At 28.5% G+C, this 19,784-nt stretch overlaps 2 protein-coding genes across 4 annotated transcripts in view; both read left to right on the forward strand.

The window, feature by feature from the left end:
* Positions 1-19,784, forward strand: part of LOC107441938 (DNA-directed RNA polymerase I subunit RPA2) — a 69,655-nt gene that overhangs the window by 4,597 nt on the left and 45,274 nt on the right. For 2 of the 3 annotated variants that reach the window (XM_043048094.2, XM_043048096.2), the window contains exons 5-9: positions 37-150; positions 1,597-1,662; positions 7,606-7,680; positions 9,911-10,009; positions 16,343-16,515. In XM_043048094.2, the coding sequence (XP_042904028.1) occupies positions 37-150; positions 1,597-1,662; positions 7,606-7,680; positions 9,911-10,009; positions 16,343-16,515 (527 nt within the window). Of the gene's footprint in view, positions 1-36; positions 151-1,596; positions 1,663-7,605; positions 7,681-9,305; positions 9,343-9,910; positions 10,010-16,342; positions 16,516-19,784 lie in introns of those variants that run through there. The other variant, XM_043048097.2, reaches the window with a different exon arrangement.
* LOC110282456 (piggyBac transposable element-derived protein 3) lies at positions 10,777-13,369 on the forward strand. Its single transcript, XM_043048098.2, has 4 exons — positions 10,777-10,915; positions 11,019-11,096; positions 11,359-11,736; positions 11,818-13,369. Exons 3-4 carry the CDS (start codon positions 11,359-11,361, stop codon positions 13,291-13,293), a joined length of 1,854 nt encoding a protein of 617 aa, XP_042904032.1. The 5' UTR covers positions 10,777-10,915; positions 11,019-11,096; the 3' UTR covers positions 13,294-13,369.

Raw genomic sequence — 19,784 nt, forward strand, 5'->3', positions numbered from 1 at the left:
TAATTTAGACATACTCTAAAAACATAATAATTTTAGGCTCGCATGAGGAAATGTACTTACTATGCAGAACTCCATCTTCATTTACTCTTTGAATCAAATGATGAATCTGTTCAAACAAAAAGAATATTTTTTATTCCATTAATGCTAAAAGTAAGTTATTTACATGTAGTTATAGCAATAAATAAATAATACAGTAGGAGACTGATTATCCGGGACCATCGCTATTCCGGATAACTGATTTTTCCGGTTTTCAGAATCACTACAAAAAGCCGTTTTTTTATTGTTAAACCCAACAAAAAATAAAAAAATATTTAGAAATAATCTTAAAAAAAGAAAAAACGATGAAGTAATACAACTAATGATTATTTCTACAATTATGGTAAAGTAAACATCTTTCAAAAAAGAACGAAAAATCCTAAAATCTTATGAGGAAAAAAAACATTTTTTTTTTAAAAATAGCGGGAAAATTTATCGAATTTCGTTCCGGTTTTTTGGTTTTCTGATTTCCGGATAACGGGTTCTGTACTGCATCACCTTGTTCTCATTATGGTAACCAGAAATAGGAAGAAAAAAAATTTCAAGATGTTTTTCATCTTGTTAAGTTTAGAGACATAATAACAGTTTAAAATGAAAATACTTGTTATAATTTCGCAAACATAGGCTTGATTGTATTATGAACTTTCTAGACTTTGCAGTAGTATATTCACTTGACTTTTTTTAATATTATTAGTAGTACTAGTAATATCTCAATTTTATTTTATTGTTAACATTCACTTAAGTAAAATATCACTGAGCAAGGAGAAATTCCGTTTTGGTTGATACCAAATGAAAAGTTTAGTATATATGTAATGTAAATTTTCTTGAAGTTAATAAAAAGAAGGAAATTTTTATTAATTCATTAATTTCTGTTCTTTTTTTTTTCCAAATGAACAAAATCCTTTATTCATAAAAATTGAAATTATATTTTTATTACAAATTGATAACAATATCAGTATTTTTATAAAATATATTATTAAACAGGTTTAAGTACTAAGCTAAAAGTGTCACAATTTAAGATCTTAATTTTAAATGTTTATCTGACCAATGCATGGTAACCATCCTGAAGAAATCTCAACTTTCTTCATATTTAAGAAAAAATTCTCTTGTTCTTTTTCCCTTTTTGTTTTGTTTTCTAAATTTTTAAAACTAATGTTCTTCATAGTTTATATAAATAAATTTTTAAAAATATAGATTTCCATTCCTAATGTTATGTTTTTTTTTTTATGTTGATTTAAAATTGTATAATCAGAATGTAATGCTTGTCCTGAATAACTCTTTATATTAATTTTTTCTAATTGTAATATTATGCTTCCGTGTATAAGAAGAGATATTCTTATTAAAAAATTTATCATCTAGATCTTATTAAAAAAAATTGGAACATTATATTTATTTGAAAATATAATGTTAGTGATTAAATTTTTTTAAGGAATGAAGGATCATTACATTTTATGTAGTGAAAAAGTATGAATTATTTGAATGCATTTATTATTATGTATTATATCATTATTTACAATTTTTAAATGTAATAATTTAGCAAAATATAACTTTAAATTTTAGTCCGATCTATGCTTGCTTTCTGGAATGAATAAAGAAGAATTGATTGAGGTTCTTGAAGATAAATATGTTAGTATGAACATAACTATTCTCTTTTTGTGGTGCAAGATGTTATTTTTACTTACATAATTTAAATGTAATTTCTTTTATGTTATTTTATTTTATAACAATTTTATTTTATTTTTATAAAAAAGTTTATCAATATAAGACTTAATTTTAAATCTAGAAAGATTTCATAAAAAAAATATATATATATACTATTTATTGCAGTTTAATATTGTTTAATTTATGAATATTTAAATAATATTGCTTTGTCATTCATAAGTTTTCTGATTTTCTTCATTCCATATTTTATGTTAATTTAAATTATCGATGTTGTCATAGGTACAGTGCACTATGCATCAAAAGTCTATATATGAAATTATAGCAATTCCGATTGGAAATTTTTTTTATTTGAAAATTCATAGATTATATTTTCATTAAAATTATGATTATATTAAAAATTATATTGAATCAAATGAATGAATTATATTAAAATTCTGAATATGTTATATACAGGGCAAGGCGTGAGTAACTTTTCTCACTTAATGTCACTATCTTGAAAAAATAGTAACTTTTACTCACTTTTTTTTAAGATTTTAATTTCACAATTCCCCCCCCCCCCCCCCCCCATTTTAATCAAAAGAAAGATTTTACATTTCCATAATATTACCCTTAATATTCCGTAATATTACAATCCTCTTGCTCTAGTAAAGAAGGATCATGGGTGGCGCATTGAAGAGGATTGAATATGTGAAGAAAAATAGACAATTTCCACTCTTAAATGAATTCCTCTTGAAATGCAAGAGAGCCATCCACTGTACTGAGGAATGATTTTAGTCATCATCTATCTTAAGTTTCATTTTCTTATTTGCTGTGGAGCTGCAGAACATGAGATTTTTTGTATGTCTCCTTAAATTGAATTTCCTTTTCCTGTGGGATTCCTTAAATGTGCTTAATAGAGCAAAATTTTGCATCATAGGAATTAAGCACTCTTAAAAATTCTCCTTTTACATTAAAAGTTCTTTTTCTTCAAAAGAAAAAACGTAAATAAAATGTTTACTTTTATTACCCATTTCATTACCAGGCAAAATGGATGTTTTGGGTTTATTTGGACGTCATCACTCTTCAACTGTGTTCAAGAGTAATAGTAAACAGTGTGCATGTGTTGTTATGGCAACTGCCTGATAATTTTTTGGGAATTCTTTTTTTTTTCACTTATTATTTAATTTTGTTATGCATTAAGTTGGTGACTTTAGTTTTGAGATATGGGACCAGAGAGATCCCATATTGCAAATAATTGCAAATGAAAAAGAATTTCATCATATGAATGATATATTTCTTTTTATTGTTTAAATTAAGAATCAAAAATTCTAACTTACAGATGGTAACCTACAAACTGGATTGTTTTCAATGCTATTTCAGGTGAATATTACAAATGAAGAAGGTAAAAAAAAAAGTTAAGACAACAACCATTTTGCCAATAGGTAACCTGTGATCACTGAAAGGCGATCACAATTTTTATTTTTTTATTATTTTTTTTCCCCTGTCCAAAAATTTTATTCTTTTTTAATAAGATTGAGTAATCTCTTTTTGACATGTAATTTCACACCGTTTGATGTTTTTTAAAATTATTTTTGACGTCAGTTGTTATTAAGAATTTTTTCAGTCCTTTCTATGTGGTTTTTCAAATTGTGCTGTTTTTTATACAATGTTATGACACACGAATTTCAAATTGATTCACCCAATTTACTTGGTTTTATTATCGTTTTATCAGTCAAATGATTGACAAAGTTCTGCTAATATTTTTTTCTGCCAAGGTTTTTTAAATCTCCATATTTTAATTAATACAATGTTTATTATGTGACATGTATTTCAGTAACAACTATTTGTTAATGACTTATTCAAAAATCGTTCTTGAACATATTTGATTTCATTGCGATTTCTTATAGTTTTATTTCCAGTGTTTACCTTAGGTGAATTTTTATAATTTTTTCAGCCCTTTCCTTGGGGTTTTTTAATACCATGTTATTATTACTTGGCTTTTTCATCTTAAAGTTAACTTTTTTTACACACTCGATTCAGGGCGATTATGTTTTAAATTAATGTTTTCTGACAGTTTTTGCATTAATTTAATTTCATATTAATGCAGTGTTATATTTTTGATTAATGCGATGTTGTACTGAGAATTTGTTAATGATTTATTCAAAAATCACTTTTAATGGTTTGATTGTGATTCCACTTTTTTTTCCCTGAGAGTTTTTTCAGCCATTTTTTTTTTAAATTTCATTTTTTGTACAGTGTTATTGTATATGCATATTTCGAATTTTACCCCTTTAGGACAATGATCACATGTGTCCAGTTTCGCACATATTTCCAATTTCGATACTTTTAATACAATATTATTATTTTTTATTTCATTAATCACTTTTTGCTACATTCTTTGCGCCATTTGTATTGTAAAAGTACTTTTACAATAATAGTTATTTAAAGTTTTTTTTTTCAGTAATAACACATCGTTTCTTGACACCTGAAGAGAAGCACATCTCAATAAATGTGTATTGACTTTACATGATAGCAACAGTATTTTTGTTATATACTTTCACTGCTTCTTTAATATAATACTTTAAGTCATAAGTCAAACATACAACTTTTTTTTAGTGGGGAAAATTGGAAAATATTTATAATGTAATTTTTTTTTTTAATTTTTCTATAGCAGTAAATTAAAGCAATAAATAGTTAAAACTATTAATGTTTCTTAACCAATTTTTTTCCTTTAAGTTGTATATTTTTAAGGTTATTAGGATGTTGCTTGAATATTAACACTGCTTTTAATTAAGTCACAATTGATCACTTTTTAAAAAATTTCAGTCACTTTTTCACTACTTTTTTTATTATGAGCCGCGTTGAGCCCTGTATATATATTGTCAAGTCTCAGTAGCTCAGTGGTAGAATTCGCTTCTATAAAGCAGAAGGTCCTGGGTTCGATCCTGGAAGCGGACACTAAATTTTCTTATTTAATTTATGAACATTCCAGAATCTTCTGGAATGTTCAGGTTATGTCATTTCCTCTTTAGTTGTTCCTAGGAAGTTTCTAGAACATTCTATTCTAGTATATAAGCGATCCCGTCATTGTAAAGAGGAGTTCTTTTGGGTGCAGGCTTCTATAAAGCAGAAGGTCCTGAGTTCGATTCGGAAGCGGACACTAAATTTTCTTATTTAATTTATGAACATTCCAGAAGCTTCTGGAATGTTCAGGTTATGTTATTTCCTCTTTAGTTGTTCCTAGAAAGTTTCTAGAACATTCTATTCTAGTATATAAGCGATCCCGTCATTGTAAAGAGGAGTTCTTTTGGGTGCAGACTGGTTCCCGGCGTTTGAAATTTCTTGACGTTAATAAATTGATTATCAGAACCTCCTCCTGTAATCTGCACTAACACTAAATCTAAACACTTTAATGTGACAATATCTCAATATTTAGTTCACAACATGCTACAAAATTACATTCTATTAAAATATTATGTCATGTGCATCACAACTGTTTCAATTAAAATAAGTAATCTAAATTAATGCAAATATATCTTTTGCATAAGGGTTTTATTGTTGCAAATTTTACAAAAGATTATTGCAAGACGTAGATATAAAAAAAAAACATTTCATTTATATAAATTATATACATGAGAAGGATAAAAACAAATTAATTTAATTTCTTTTTCAAATGTCATTAAAACAAAATGTTTTTTACAATATAAAGTTAAATATGGAAACAAATTTTATGTTATGTTATTATGATTTCACATATAGGTTATTAAATATGTTCCTTATGCATATTTTATTAACAATGTTTAATAGTTATAAATGAAATGATTCTTTTAATATTGAAGTAGTTATCAGTAAATTGAAGTAAAAAATAATAATTGTTAAAAAAAAATTTCTTTTATGCATTTAAGAACTGAAAAATGTAACAAAATTTGTTTTAAATAAATAATTGTGGAAATAATCTAACCCTGCATTGACAGAATTAGTCTGAGTGCTCAGTTTTCTGTAATGATTCTGTTTTCTTATAGGATTAAGTCTTAAAAAATTGACCAAAAAAATGCTACTAACTTTGTCTTGATATGATAATTAGAAACCTCTATGGCAGGCTCTTGTTGATTCTGCTACTTTATAGTACTACTTATTGCAATATTTGCTTCATTTTTCTTCTCAAACTCTTTGGTTTATATTTTTTATTTATTAAAGGCTATTTATTTTATTTAAATTGGTGCTATTTATTTTATATATCTGTGTTTCTAAACAATTAGAAATACTGTAAATTAGGGAAACTTGGGTATGAATTTTTAAATTTTCTTTTTGCTGCATCTAGTTTTTTCCAAATTCTATTGTAGAAGAAACCATTGAGTAAAAAAATTAATGCTTCAAAAGAAATAAGTTTTTTCCTACCTAAAGAACAAATGGAAGAAACTTAAAGAAATATCAAATTTTAAAGAAAAGAAATATCAAGTATTAAATTAAAATATTAATCAGTTCATAATTGCTTTTTAGTTTCAATAATAGTATTAATTAAATAAAGCCATTTAATAAATCATTTTATATAAATGAAAAAACTAAAATAGCTTAAGTTTTTTTTTTTCTATGTTTAATATAACGGAGTATAGTAAAACTTTATTTTATAGTAATATAGAAAAACTTTTAAAATATAATAATTTATATGTTGTCTTTTACTACAAATAACACATATTTATAATTATGAATGTCATATTAATTTTCATTCCCAAGTTAAGGTATGTTTTATAATTTTATTTTTACATACCCATTCAAAAAATTACAAATTAATTATAATTCGTCAAATAAATCTAAGAATTTTGATCCTCAAATCAATGACTAATTGCATAAAATTTCAATTATGTGATTAAGGTGGTCAACTACTTTGAAGTTTTAACCGAATTGAAAATCATTAAAAAATGAAACTTGCAAATTTTGAAATATAAATGTTATAGCAAAGTTTTTTTTGATATAAATGATATAAAATATAATATTTGATAAAAATATAGTTTAAAATATTTTTTACTTTATTTTTGAATGATATCAATTTTTTTTTGAAGAAAATTAGTTAAAAGCGAAATCAAAACCAAAAATTACTAAAATATATATTGCATTAAGAAAATTAGCAATGCCATAATAGTTTTTAAACTTAAGTTTTTAATTAATATTTTACAAAGTAATATTTTAATAATTTTTTGAGAATACTACAATTGTTAATGCTTCACTGGTAGACATTGATATCCATCTTTAAATTAAACCTTCCGTAAACTGAACAGAATATATGTACACGTAATTTATCTAGATAAAAAAAAAAAGTATACATATATATTTGAGAAAATAAGGACAACAGAAATCCAAATTTAAAATAAATTATTATAATAGTAGAAATCTTAAAATTATCTGTAAAACTTAAATAAATAATATAAAATATTATTTTTTTCTTGTACTATTATATTAAATTTTGATTGTTTTAGTTTCGAACTATTCATTTAGTAGTTATTGTTAAATAATTATATGGGTCATTGTTAGTTTTTTTTTTAATTTTGTCCAGTTTCTTTTAAAAGAAATTTCCACCTTGTATAGAATTGAATGCCTTACACTCATATACGTAATTCCCATTCAATTTCACTCCTATTTATTTATTTTTTTGAGTTTTATTGAATGAATTTTCAAAAATAGAATAATTTGTAACGAATGAATATCTCTGCATTAAAATTTTAACCTGTCACAAATAATCTACAAGCTAAAATTCATATATTATTAAAATGCACTTGAAAATGTGAACTTTTAAGCTTTCTCAAAAAGCCAAGAAAAATTGCAAACTGTAATGTGATCTGGTGTATTAAATTTTTCCATTTCTCTACTGTACAAAATAATTACATTATGTAGCTTTTGATTTTCCTCTTTTTTTTTTTATTATTCCTTTAGGATCCTGGTGGCTATTTTATTGTCAATGGTACAGAACGCATCATCAGACAATTTCTTGTAGCTCGTTCTAACTTTGTGAGTAGAATATTAGTATGAATTTATTGTGCAATATTTTATGTGTTAAAAATGTTTTTAAACTAGCATAAGTTTGGTTATTCATTTTATTATCAAAATAGTTTGATATGCTTTTATGGAACAAAGCTTAAATCTTGATATACAAAGTCCCATGTCCAGATATTCTTGACTGGAAGCGTCTGTTTTCATGACACTTTTTAACAATCAAAATAAACAAAACTCATCTTCATTTGTTTTTTTTTTATAATTTTCGTTTCTAATCTGTTAAATTGTTGTTTGCTTTTTATTATAGATGTTTTCAGTAATAAATATCTTTTTTAAAAAAACTTTTTATGTCTTAGATTTTTTTTATTTAGTCCAATTAATTTTTGAAGGCTCTTTTTTAATATTATATTTATTTGATTATCTGCCATGCTAATTATTTACATCATAATAAAAAATAAAAAAAGAAGAAAGAAAAACATATCTCTATTGATGACAGCGAAAGTTCAAATTATCATCTGCTCACTTTTATTTATTTTTTATACATATACATTTTATCACACTACCATAAATTACAGAGCAAGCTTCCACCTATAGTTTCATATGAATATTGACCAGCAATCAAAACCAACTAAGTCCACAACCACAGTTAGATTAAATAAATACATGCTGTGCCCATACAGAAATTAATAAATTTTGCAGACACTTTTTTTAAAATTATCAAGGTTGTGCACACAATTTAAAAAATCAAGTATCCGAATTTGACCCCTGTGATTCGAAGATTAAGAAATTTTGAAAAAACAAATATTGTGATTTGTTTTCTCCTTCTTAAATAAACACTTAACGTGTTTCATATTCACATGATTTAAAAATCTAATAGCATGATTTTTATTATTTTTAGAATCAAATATTGTGATTCATATTCACACGATTATAATATCAAACATCAATTTACATGATTTAAATGTTATGATTTGTTTTTTCGCAATTTAAAAATCGGATTGCTGGATTTGTATTGACGCATCTTTAAAATTCTATATCATGATTCATATTCACAAGTCACAAAATTCAAACATCAAGGTTCATATTCAGTTTTAAGTTCCAACACTGCAATTTGTATTCAGGAAATTTTAAAATTATCGCAGTTCGTATTCAAGAGATTTCAAAATTAAACATTGCAGTTTGTATTCACGCGATTTTAAAATCAAAAATTCGGATACATATTCAGGCGTATCATTTGTGAGCTTTTCGAATTCAATTTACAAATAGTTGTATAGAAATATATTTAAATAAAATCTTTTGCTCTTTCTCTTTATTCTTTATAAAAGAAGTTTTTAATTTATCTCTAATTGCTATTGATGATGCAATCATATAAATTTGAAAAAAGGTTAAGATGGAAGTTAAGTTATTTTTATTTAGCAGATTTTAAAATCAAGCATCGCGATTCGTATTAATACGATTTTAAAATCAATCTTCATTATTTGCATGCATGCAATTTCAGGCACATCATTTGAAGGCTTTCCTAAGTCCAATTTAAAATGGTTGTAAGTAATTATACTTAATTTAAATCTTTCATTCATTGTATTTATTCGTTATAAAAGAATTTTTACTTTCTCGTTAGTTGCTTTTGACAATGCAATCTGAATAATTTGAAAAAGAAGATTAAAGGTGAAAGATAAGGTATTTAACATACAAATTGTTTATTTTAATTATTCGATTCTTGTTTCATTTGATTTACTTTTACCAAATTTAATCAGGTAACTTTTCCACTTTTTTAAACCTTCTGACATTAACAAACTTCTAACCCCACTTTTTTACACCGTTAACCTTCTAACTTTCAGCGGCAGTTTAATCTGTATTACAGTTTTCTCCTTATAATAATCTTTCAAAAATGATAGAAAATAATTTGTAAAATATTTTCTATATTCTTAATCTCATTCTTGATGATGATTCAGAAATGATATCACATCTAATATTACTCTTTGATTAAACAGTTTATTTATTTTTTTTTATTTATCAGAGCAGTTATCTAAAATAATTTTTTTTTTTTTTTTTTTTTTTTTTTTTTTTTTTTTTTTTTTTTTTTTTTTTTTNTTTTTTTTTTTTGTTTCTTAAATAAATATTTATTGCATTGCAAAAATTAGCTGTCTTAGTGTGTATATATATATATATATATATCTGTCCATTTTATTTTAATGCTTTAGCTCATTTAATATGGAGTTTAAATTTTTTTATTCCATTTTTACAGCCTATAGCTTTAATAGATTCGAAATTTAAAAAACGATGTGCAGGATTTACAGAGTATGCTGTTCTGATACGATCTGTGAAAGATTATCATACAAGTCGAGTAAGTATGGCAACAATTTCTTAAAGTTGCTTTTAATCTTAAGATTCCAACTATATAATGAATTAGCCATCTGCAGCTAATAGTTGGTTTGACTACACTAACTCACCTCTTTACAGTTCCACTTTATGTTCATACTGTTACAATTTCGCTGCACCACATCGATTCTGTTGCTGTTGACAGCATTGCCACTTTAGAAGCAAATTAAAGGGATGGGGAATAGGCTCATCGTCTTACCATATAGCTCTCTTAATATTTGCCTACACAAACTCAATGCTATGCAGTTGCACATTTACCCTGCTGCCTACGGCAACATGCGCCAAAAAAATATCCTGAATAATTTTTTAATCAAATGATCAGCCCCTCAAAGGGGTTTACCTTCTTTAGGTAAACACTGGCAATCACGTCCCCGTGGTACCCTAGTGATCTGTCTTCCCTTCGTTTTCTTCTCCCTTTACTTTTGCCTTTCCCTTCCCCCTTGTCGTGGTTGCCATGTTTACTGGTAAGGGCTTTTTATCTATGTTTGATTACCACCCTGTTGTATTGGACGCAGATGGGAAGAGACCGTGTGTTTGCCATGCATGGAGACCTATGTCCCTGGAAAAGGGGATCTTGGCAGTTAAGGGGCTTCCTGGTACCCCAACACACTGCTTTGGCCTGTGCTATAGCCCTTTAAGACCGAGGCCGAACGATCGTGCGGGTCCGTCATTCACTTCTTCTTTTAATTCCTAACCATCCATATGTAATAAACGCCGGATTCGAATGATCGTGCGTGTCTCTGGAAAGTCGAAAGTTTCTATTTTTCTCAACAGATGGCGGGATGAGTTGCTTTGGGAGGTTCAGTCGGCGTTCAATCCATTGTTTACAAGTCACAGCGAAACAGTTCGAGATTGTATCTGTCGTAATTAAGTAAGTTTCAATATATTTTTGATTGCTTAGATACAAATTGTTTATTCAATGTTTAAATAAGTGGAAAATAATAAAACTTATCAATTATACATTACTTTTTTAGCTCCAAGGTGTCATATTTCCTTACCCGTACGATCGTGCGACTTCGGCGTTTGGAAGCTCATCACGTTTGCGGCCAGACGTAAGTTTTTTTTCCTGATAATTTTATTTTCTGTTTGAATAATACCAATTATACCCTAAATTATTACGAAAAATATGAGTTAGGGCAATATATATTTGCATGGGCATCGGCAAGGTGAGGCAGGGAGTGGGAGTGGCTATCCCCCCTGCAGATTTTGAAAATTATCGGATAGTTAAATAATTTTTCGAAACACATTTAATGATTTTTCATAGATTGCTGGGTTTATTTTTACCCCTAATTTAGATTATTATTGCATTTTCAGATGTCTAAAAGGCGTAAATACCTGACGGAAGAAGAAATTCTTCAAATGTTAGCAGCCTCTGATTCTGAGCTGAGTGATCTCTCAGATGATGAGGATATTGACAAGACCTATGAACCCCAGGTATTAGAAGAAGATTTAAGTTCGGAAGAGCATGATGGAGATGATTTTACTGCAATCGCTGACATTTCAGTTCAAGAGAATAGAGATCGTCCTTCGACATCCAAATCGCCTGAACCCATAGATCAGAGTTTAATTCACAAACCACTTGCAGCTTCGACAAAAGTTAAGAAAAAGAAAAAAAGCGAGGTTTATCAGTGGAATAATATAAAATTCAATCCTGTACCTCATCCTGGACCTTTGGATTTTACTCAAATACAGGTATTTGTTTTTCAGTAATTTCAATAACATTTCGAGTAATGAAAATCGGAGGGAAGGATGTTATTTTCTTTTTCTTTTCAGACTCCAGACACAGTAAGGACTCCTTTGCAGTATTTTAGGCAATACTTCCAAGACGAGTTTTTCAAAGACGCTGCTGATTTTACTAATCAATATTCCATTACAAAATCAGGAAAATCCCTGAAAACTGATGCACGAGAATTAAAGGTATTTGTTGCTGCCAATTTGATTATGGGATGCGTAACATTTTCACGCCTGAGAATGTACTGGCAAGCAGAATACAAGTATCCTCCAGTATCTAATATTATTTCACGAGACAGGTTTTTGGCCTTAAGAAATGCTTTCCACGTTGTGGACATTAATAATCCTCCTGGAAACGTCAACGAAAATAAATTGTGGAAGATTCAACCTGTTATTGATGCTGTTAGAAAAGTATGCTTAAGTTTGCCACGTGATAATGTCACATACTCCATAGATGAGCAGATGATACCATTTACTGGACGTTGTTCATTGAAACAGTATGTGAAAAACAAACCTCGACCTGTGGGACTTAAGAATTTCGTTCTTTGTACGTCATCAGGCCTAGTAATGAATTTTGAAATTTATCAAGGAAAATCCACTTCATTGTTTCATCAAGAACTGGGTCTTGGACCTTCAGTCATACTGAGATTAGTTCAAACTTTGCCCCAAGAAAGCTTTGTTTATTTTGATCGGTACTTTAGTACATTGCCATTGTTCAAAAAGTTGAGTGAAATGCATATTTATGGAACTGGCACCATTATGGGTAATCATATTAGCGGTTTAAGACAAACTGAAGGGGCGCACATGGATCGCGGAACTTGCATAGAACATGTTTCAGAAGATAAAAAACTAGCCATTGTAGAATGGAAAGATAGTAACAAAGTTATTATGGCCTCAAATTGTTGCGGTATGGAACCCGTCGAAAAAGTTAAACGCTGGTCAAAAACCAAACATGAATACATTGAGGTACCATGTCCTACTGTGGTCATAAACTACAACCGATGCATGGGAGGTGTCGATATTTGCGACCAACAAATGGAATGCTATAGGACATGGTTTAAAACTAAAAAATGGACTTGGAAGGTCATTCTGCATTTTTTGGACTTAGCGGTTGTAAATTCATGGTTCCAATACCGGCGAGACGTTACCGCGAATAAAACGCCAAAGAAAAATCAAAAGGATTTATTAAAATTTAAGCTAGAGGTAGCTGAAGCTCTTCTCGCAGCTCCATCAGCTCATAGAAGTATTGTGAGTGACGACGAAGAAAGTGACGCTCATGCAGTTCAAGCTCATGCAGTTAAGAGGTCAAAATATTATCATCCTCCAGCTAAAATTCCATGTGAAGATAAAAGATATGATGGTTATAACCATTTCCCACATTGCGACGATATTTCAAGGCCTCGTAAGTGCCGTTATGAAAATTGCAAAAGCGAATCCAAAACGCGTTGTGAAAAATGCGACGTTTATTTGTGCCTCTCCAAAACAAAGACTTGCTTCAAGGATTTTCACTGTACATAAATATAGTCCAAAAATTGTAAGTGATCAATTTGATTATTTGTAAAAGTTTTCAGTTCAATAAAGTATTTTTCTGCGATCTTTATCGTGAAATTGGACATGTGAAGTTTACACAGAAAAAGCCTAACCCGCACGATCGTGCGGGTGCCCCCCTAAGCTTTCGGGGAGTGCAAGATTTTTTTAATTATTTTTTTCAGGGCCAGGGGAGTCAAGAACTACATAAAAAATAGAAATAAAGGTAATTTAAAATAGAAAATATGTCCGGTCTTAAAGGGATAGGTAAACGGAAGGTGCATATTAGCCTTATTCATCAATTGGCTAATCACAAATGTCATCTGTAGGCTTGGGTCATGACCAGGGTCACTTCTTGGGCACCACATTAAGGGTGGAGTCTGCTTCAGATGTGACTTGTGGACATATAGCTATTAGTCCGCATCGATGTTCAAGTAACAGATTGGTCTCAGTACCTATTTGTTATTTGCATCCCCTTAGTTGGACTCCGTGGTGAGTGGTGCGCTAGCTGTGGAAGCGTTTGAAATTTTCTATGGCTGAAAATAGCATGGTGTTACGTTCTTCACACCATAGTCAAAACAGCAGAACAACCTCTTCACCGATTGATTATGCTCGATATTTTCTAATAAAGCTGAATAATCCTACTATACCAGATACGCAATTTAGCAAAGTGTCTCACTTCTGAATACATACGGCTCTTTTCTCCTTACTGGGAGAAAAAGCCTCCATGAAAAAGTTAAGATCAGGTGACCTCTTACAGTGTTTTCATCACAGAAAAAAAATGGGTGAGAATTTCTCACCCTTTCTCAAAAACAGGGTGAGATTTCAAAAAGTTAAGTGAGATTTCTAAAAACTAAAAAAACACAAAAACTCTTGAAAAAAAAATCAGTTCTTTAATTATAATACATTTTTAACGTCTTCTATTTTTTAAAGCATTGAATATTTTTGGTGCATCATCGTAGAAGATTTTGCCTTTACAAGGTATTTGTCCATCTTACATAAGTGCATAAAACATTTGAACGTCTTACATGAAGAAACCTTACCTACGGTAAACAAGAGGTTGCAGAGAAATGTGTTCTGAAAAGGGTTCCGTGGTTGTGTTCTGTAGTTCGAAAAGGTTATGAACAGTACTGGTAAATAGGGAAGCTAGATAATGGGGCAGATGTTGAAAATAATTAAAGATCCAGGAAGAAAAGTGAAACAGATTTCATTCTAAATGGCGTAATTCGAAGCCTTTTCCAAAATGCGAGAAATTCGCGAGTTTTGAAATTGATTTATAGAATGCGCGAATTTCTCGCGGTAATAATTTTTTAATGCGAGAAAAGGAAAAAATATGCGAGATTCTCGCGTTCTCGCGCTGTAGTGAAAACACTGCCTCTTAATACAAGTCTCCTCTACAAAATAAGCCGGTAATACCATATGCACATTCAATGTAACAGTCACACCGATAGCTCTGTGGCGCTTTCGCCGAAAAAAATTTGCCACAAGGATGAGGAATAGAAAACATAGCATTTCTTATCTCAGTGTTCTCCCTAAGTGTTTTTAATAGCTGGGCCCACCCTGTCATCTCTTAAAAACACTTCCTCTTTGTTTTAATATTTCAGAAAACTGTTGTTTCTTAACCATCTGCTTTAATGAAAATTAATTAATGATAATAACTTTTAATTCTTAATTTAATTTCTTCACTTTAATAAGAATTTTCTTATGTTGCCTAGTTATATAGGCAGTTAAAATTTGCATGGTATTCAACCACAGAGATGTTTACGTCACATTTTTTTTCTTTCAATAATTTGGATTACATTTTTTTAAGATTATGTACCGTTTGATCAGATTGTTAACCAGAGTTTGGATTTCTTTAGGAAAAAGTATATTATTTCCGAAACACTGAAAAGAGCAGGAAGTAACTAAAATCTGAAAATGATCCATACAATTGTTTAGCATTAAATATTAATTTAAATTTAAAGTTTCCCTTCATATTTACTCTTAAAGAATATTGTTTTCTTATTTTACTTTTATTCAAAATGTTAAAATCTGTTTAACATATTATAATGTTTTATTTTTAAATGGATTATGCCTTATTTTAGTAAATAAATATAAATATGTACCCGTATATCTAAGATAAATTATGTGCACTTATTATTTTTAGTTTATACATTGCATTTTTTTAAAAAAATTATTAATTTAAATTAAGAATTCAGAGATTAGATTGATTAATTCTTTTTACTATTACAAATATTTTATATGTTAGGATTATTTTCAAATGGTTACATTTTTATTAATTTCTTTTTTTTGGGGGGGGGGGTGTTGAAGGTTTATCAATTAATTTTTCGGCGATTTTAAATTTTTCCATTATTTTTTTAATGAATACCTTTTATATAAAAATGCATATTTAAATGTATGTTTTATCATAATTTTCAGTTTAAAATATTTTTTAAAAAAAAGCTTTCATGTTGTTTATCAATTAATTGTTTTTCTTTTTTTTAGTTCACTTTTTTTGAGAAAATTTATGCACAGAGTTTGTCTTTTAGTTTGCCTTTAATTGTTTTTCAAAAGCTTCAAAGCTTTCAGTTATTTTGATAATGAGTTATAACTACTTTTTGAAATCTACACATAAAATAGTGTATAAACATTTGAGGATCAAATTCAGTTGTTACTTAATATTACATATTTTGATGAATTTTAACAGAGGTGAGTGCCCTTTCAAAACGCAATACCCTTTTATATGAGGAAGCATCCTGCTCTTTTTATTCCTAGGGAGTACTCTTCTTGTGGTCTGTACACAAAATGTTGTAACATAGATTTTTTAAATAAAACTAAGATATTGCGGATAACAGCTATTACTCCTACCTAAATGAAATTCAAGGTACTAGTCTGAAACTTCTACCTAACCAATCAAACTGCATTCACTACCAACAAAACTATCTCAAAGTGGTAGAAAAATCAAGGTCTCAGTATTTATTTGTTAGTAATTAAAACATATTAAGCTGTTTCAGCTATCTGCATGCTAATTTATAAATATGAAATCTTTTACTTTTTTTAGAATGTTTACTTGCATTACATGGATGGTGGTTTTGTAAGGATAGGCTTGCAAGTTCGAAATAAAATGTATTACATACCTTTCATGCTTGTCATGAAAGCTCTTAAGGATGATACTGATCTAAGTATTGTCGAAGAAATTATGAAATTTCGTAATGGAGACAGTCATCTGAGAGAGTAAGAAACCATATAAATGTTCTTATTTTAAATATTTTTGTGCTTAAGCTTGAAGATTTTTTTTCTCACGGCGCATTTCTTACGAATTCCAGTTTCTTTTGAATTGACCGGCTTTATTTAGAAGAAATATAATCATTTTCTTGATAGTTCATGACAACTAAACTTTTAAGTTTCTTGTATAGATATTCTGCACTATTGAAAAACTTATCCTCTGCTCCTTTAAGAGGTTGTTTCTGATTATAAGTTAAGGAAACAATATGTGAAATAATAATTGGCAAGCATAGTATAGAACCAAGGACCCTTAGAATGGTCCTACAGCATGGAAAAAAGTGCATATGTATCATGGTCACTGTGTAAAGCTTCTTGTGTTCCTGGGGTCAGGCGTATACCCCCTTTACCATGATGGTTAGAGCAACATTGTAGTGGGAACATTTTCAATGGACAAATGTTTATAATTTCAATATTTTATGTGTATGTTTTTTATTAATGTTTAAAAATGCTGTGGAAACTTTTATTTCAAACTGAATTTGGTTTTAAATTTTCTAAATTATCAGTATCTTAAATTAAGGTTTTTTCCATTATTTCATAACATAATTTATGCTTTAAAAAAAAGACAGTTATGACGAAATACAAACACCATACATATAAAATTCATTTTTCATACATCTAAACTTAAAAATATGTTTAAAATATAATTGAGAATTTTTTCCAATCAATAAAGAACTTAAAAATTGACTAAAAGTTAGGATTATATCATAAAATTGGGGGGGGAGTTCTCACACATAATCCCTCCACTGTACCTCTGGGTTAGAGTGTTCGACTTCATAACAAAAAGTCTTTGGTAATGTTGGGTGCTGCACTGAATTGATTCCATGATTCAAATCTCCAACTGATTCAAATCAGTTGGTTCTGATCCATTTGATTCGAATCAACGATTGGAATCGATGATGATTGAATCAGTGATTCTAATAAATTGCGATTCGAATCAGTTGGTTTTATCAGAGTAGATTTAAATTATAATGAATTAATGTTTCTTAAATTTCAGTTTTGTTTCACTGTGATGCTATGTTATATATAGTTAAAAATTTTGTCTGAAACCTTAGAGACTTTTATGCATTCATTATTAATGTCTTAAAATTTTTATCAAACAATTCGGTAAATCGACGTTATTTATGGATCTTTTTTTTTTTTGTTAGACAATTGTCTTTTTTCCTGCTATTTCTGTGTGGTTTTTCAATTCCAATGTTTTAGTAATTATTTTCTTATGTGCTCTATTCACAACGATTCCATCTGAAATCCACATAAAGTTCCGATCGTTTTTTCGGCAGTTATTGCAGTTACTTATCATTTTTACAGCCATTTTGACATTTTTAAAAACCTGATATTTTTAATGAATTATTGTAATGACAAGCATTATTTTCAAAATATGAGAATTGCACTCATTTTAAAACAAGTTTACAGAGCGGAATTTTTTTAAGTTAAGCATCTCTTCGAAATTTTATTTGTTTTCTTTTTTAAAGTGATGCAAATTTTTGTGAATCGCAATGCTCCTTTTTGTGTTAGATGTTCTTTTTTTAGGGGCAAATAGCACCCTTTTCTGCTTAAATATCCCTGCCTTTTTTAAGATCTAGAATAACACCTACCTTAATTTCTAAATACGCAGTATTCATTTTATAATATTAATCTGTCTGAAACCTTAATTTGTTTTAAGGTTTCATTCAAGTTGTCGAAATTTTATTTGTTTTCTTTTTTAAAGTGATGCAAATTTTTGTGAATCCCAATGCTCCTTTTTGTGTTAGATGTTCTTTTTTTTAAGGGGCAAATAGCACCCTTTTCTGCTTAAATATCCCTGCCTTTTTTAAGGTCTAGAATAACACCTACCTTAATTTCTAAATACGCAGTATTCATTTTATAATATTAATCTGTCTGAAACCTTAATTTGTTTTAAGGTTTCATTCAGGTTGTCGAAATTTTATTTGTTTTCTTTTTTAAAGTGATGCAAATTTTTGTGAATCGCAATGCTCCTTTTTGTGTTAGATGTTCTTTTTTTTAGGGGCAAATAGCACCCTTTTCTGCTTAAATATCCCTGCCTTTTTTAAGATCTAGACTAACACCTACCTTAATTTCTAAATACGCAGTATTCATTTTATAATATTAATCTGTCCATTGATATTATTTTTTGAGCTTTCTCTGATTGTATTATATGTTATAAATGATAATGTATTTTTTTATTTAATAAAATTCAATATTAAATATCAGCTGCACAATTCTGGAAAAATCTTGGACTTGCAGGGAAAAGTCAGAGAATTTGAAAATGACTTCTTACTGGACCCCTGATTTAATTCACTATCATTAGCATATTTTATTGATTTTCAGCATTGATACCTATGCAAGTTTTGTAAGGCTTCCTCCTAATTTCATTTACCTTACGTTATTATGTAAAAAAAGATGTTTCTTTTTAGACAAAGTAGATGCCCCTATTGTCAAACTAAGTTCTTACTAAATTAAGATTTTGTAATTAAAAATTATTAGTAGTACCGACTAATTTTAAATATCAAAATTTAGGTTAGAATTTTTACAGTATATTGCATAAAATCTAATACTTTACTGATTAAGGTAAAAAAAATTATTATTCAAATGCATAGGATGCAAACATGCATGGCAATACTTTTACTTTTGGAACAAGTACTGAAAGAAAAAGTATGTGCTTTTACTTCTACTTTGTTACTTTTCAAATTCAATTCTTTTGCTCGAAATTTCTTAAATTTTTTAGAGAAAATGTACAAGTATATGTGTAACGAAAATGTAAAAAAAAAATCATGAATGTTTTTGCTAAAATTCTTTGCAGATTTTCTCTTAAGTCTTTTCTTTTTTTTTTTTTTTTTTAATTTTCACAATTAACCATTTTATTTTGAAAACTCATTGTAGCGTATACTAAAACAGTTAACTTCTTTTTAGTGAAACACCTTTATGGATCGACTCTTTTGATGACAAAGTCATTAAGAGATTGATTATTCGAGTAAAATATGGAACAAGCAATTTCTTTTTACTAAGAATTGCCTATAATAATATTTTCACCTGAGGTTGAAGAAAGGGAATTGTTCTTATCAAAATGTTTTGAAAAAAAAATTACAGAATTGAAAAAATGTCCATTGATAAAATATCCTAAGATAAAAGTTTATATACTATCCCGGAAAATAGTTAATTCTTTTCAATTTTTAAAAGCTATAATTATTGTGTTATCTGTGTGCTGCTTGCATTGGGGTAGG

This window comes from Parasteatoda tepidariorum, chromosome 7 (genome assembly GCF_043381705.1).
Source record: "Parasteatoda tepidariorum isolate YZ-2023 chromosome 7, CAS_Ptep_4.0, whole genome shotgun sequence".
Taxonomy (NCBI): domain Eukaryota; kingdom Metazoa; phylum Arthropoda; class Arachnida; order Araneae; family Theridiidae; genus Parasteatoda; species Parasteatoda tepidariorum.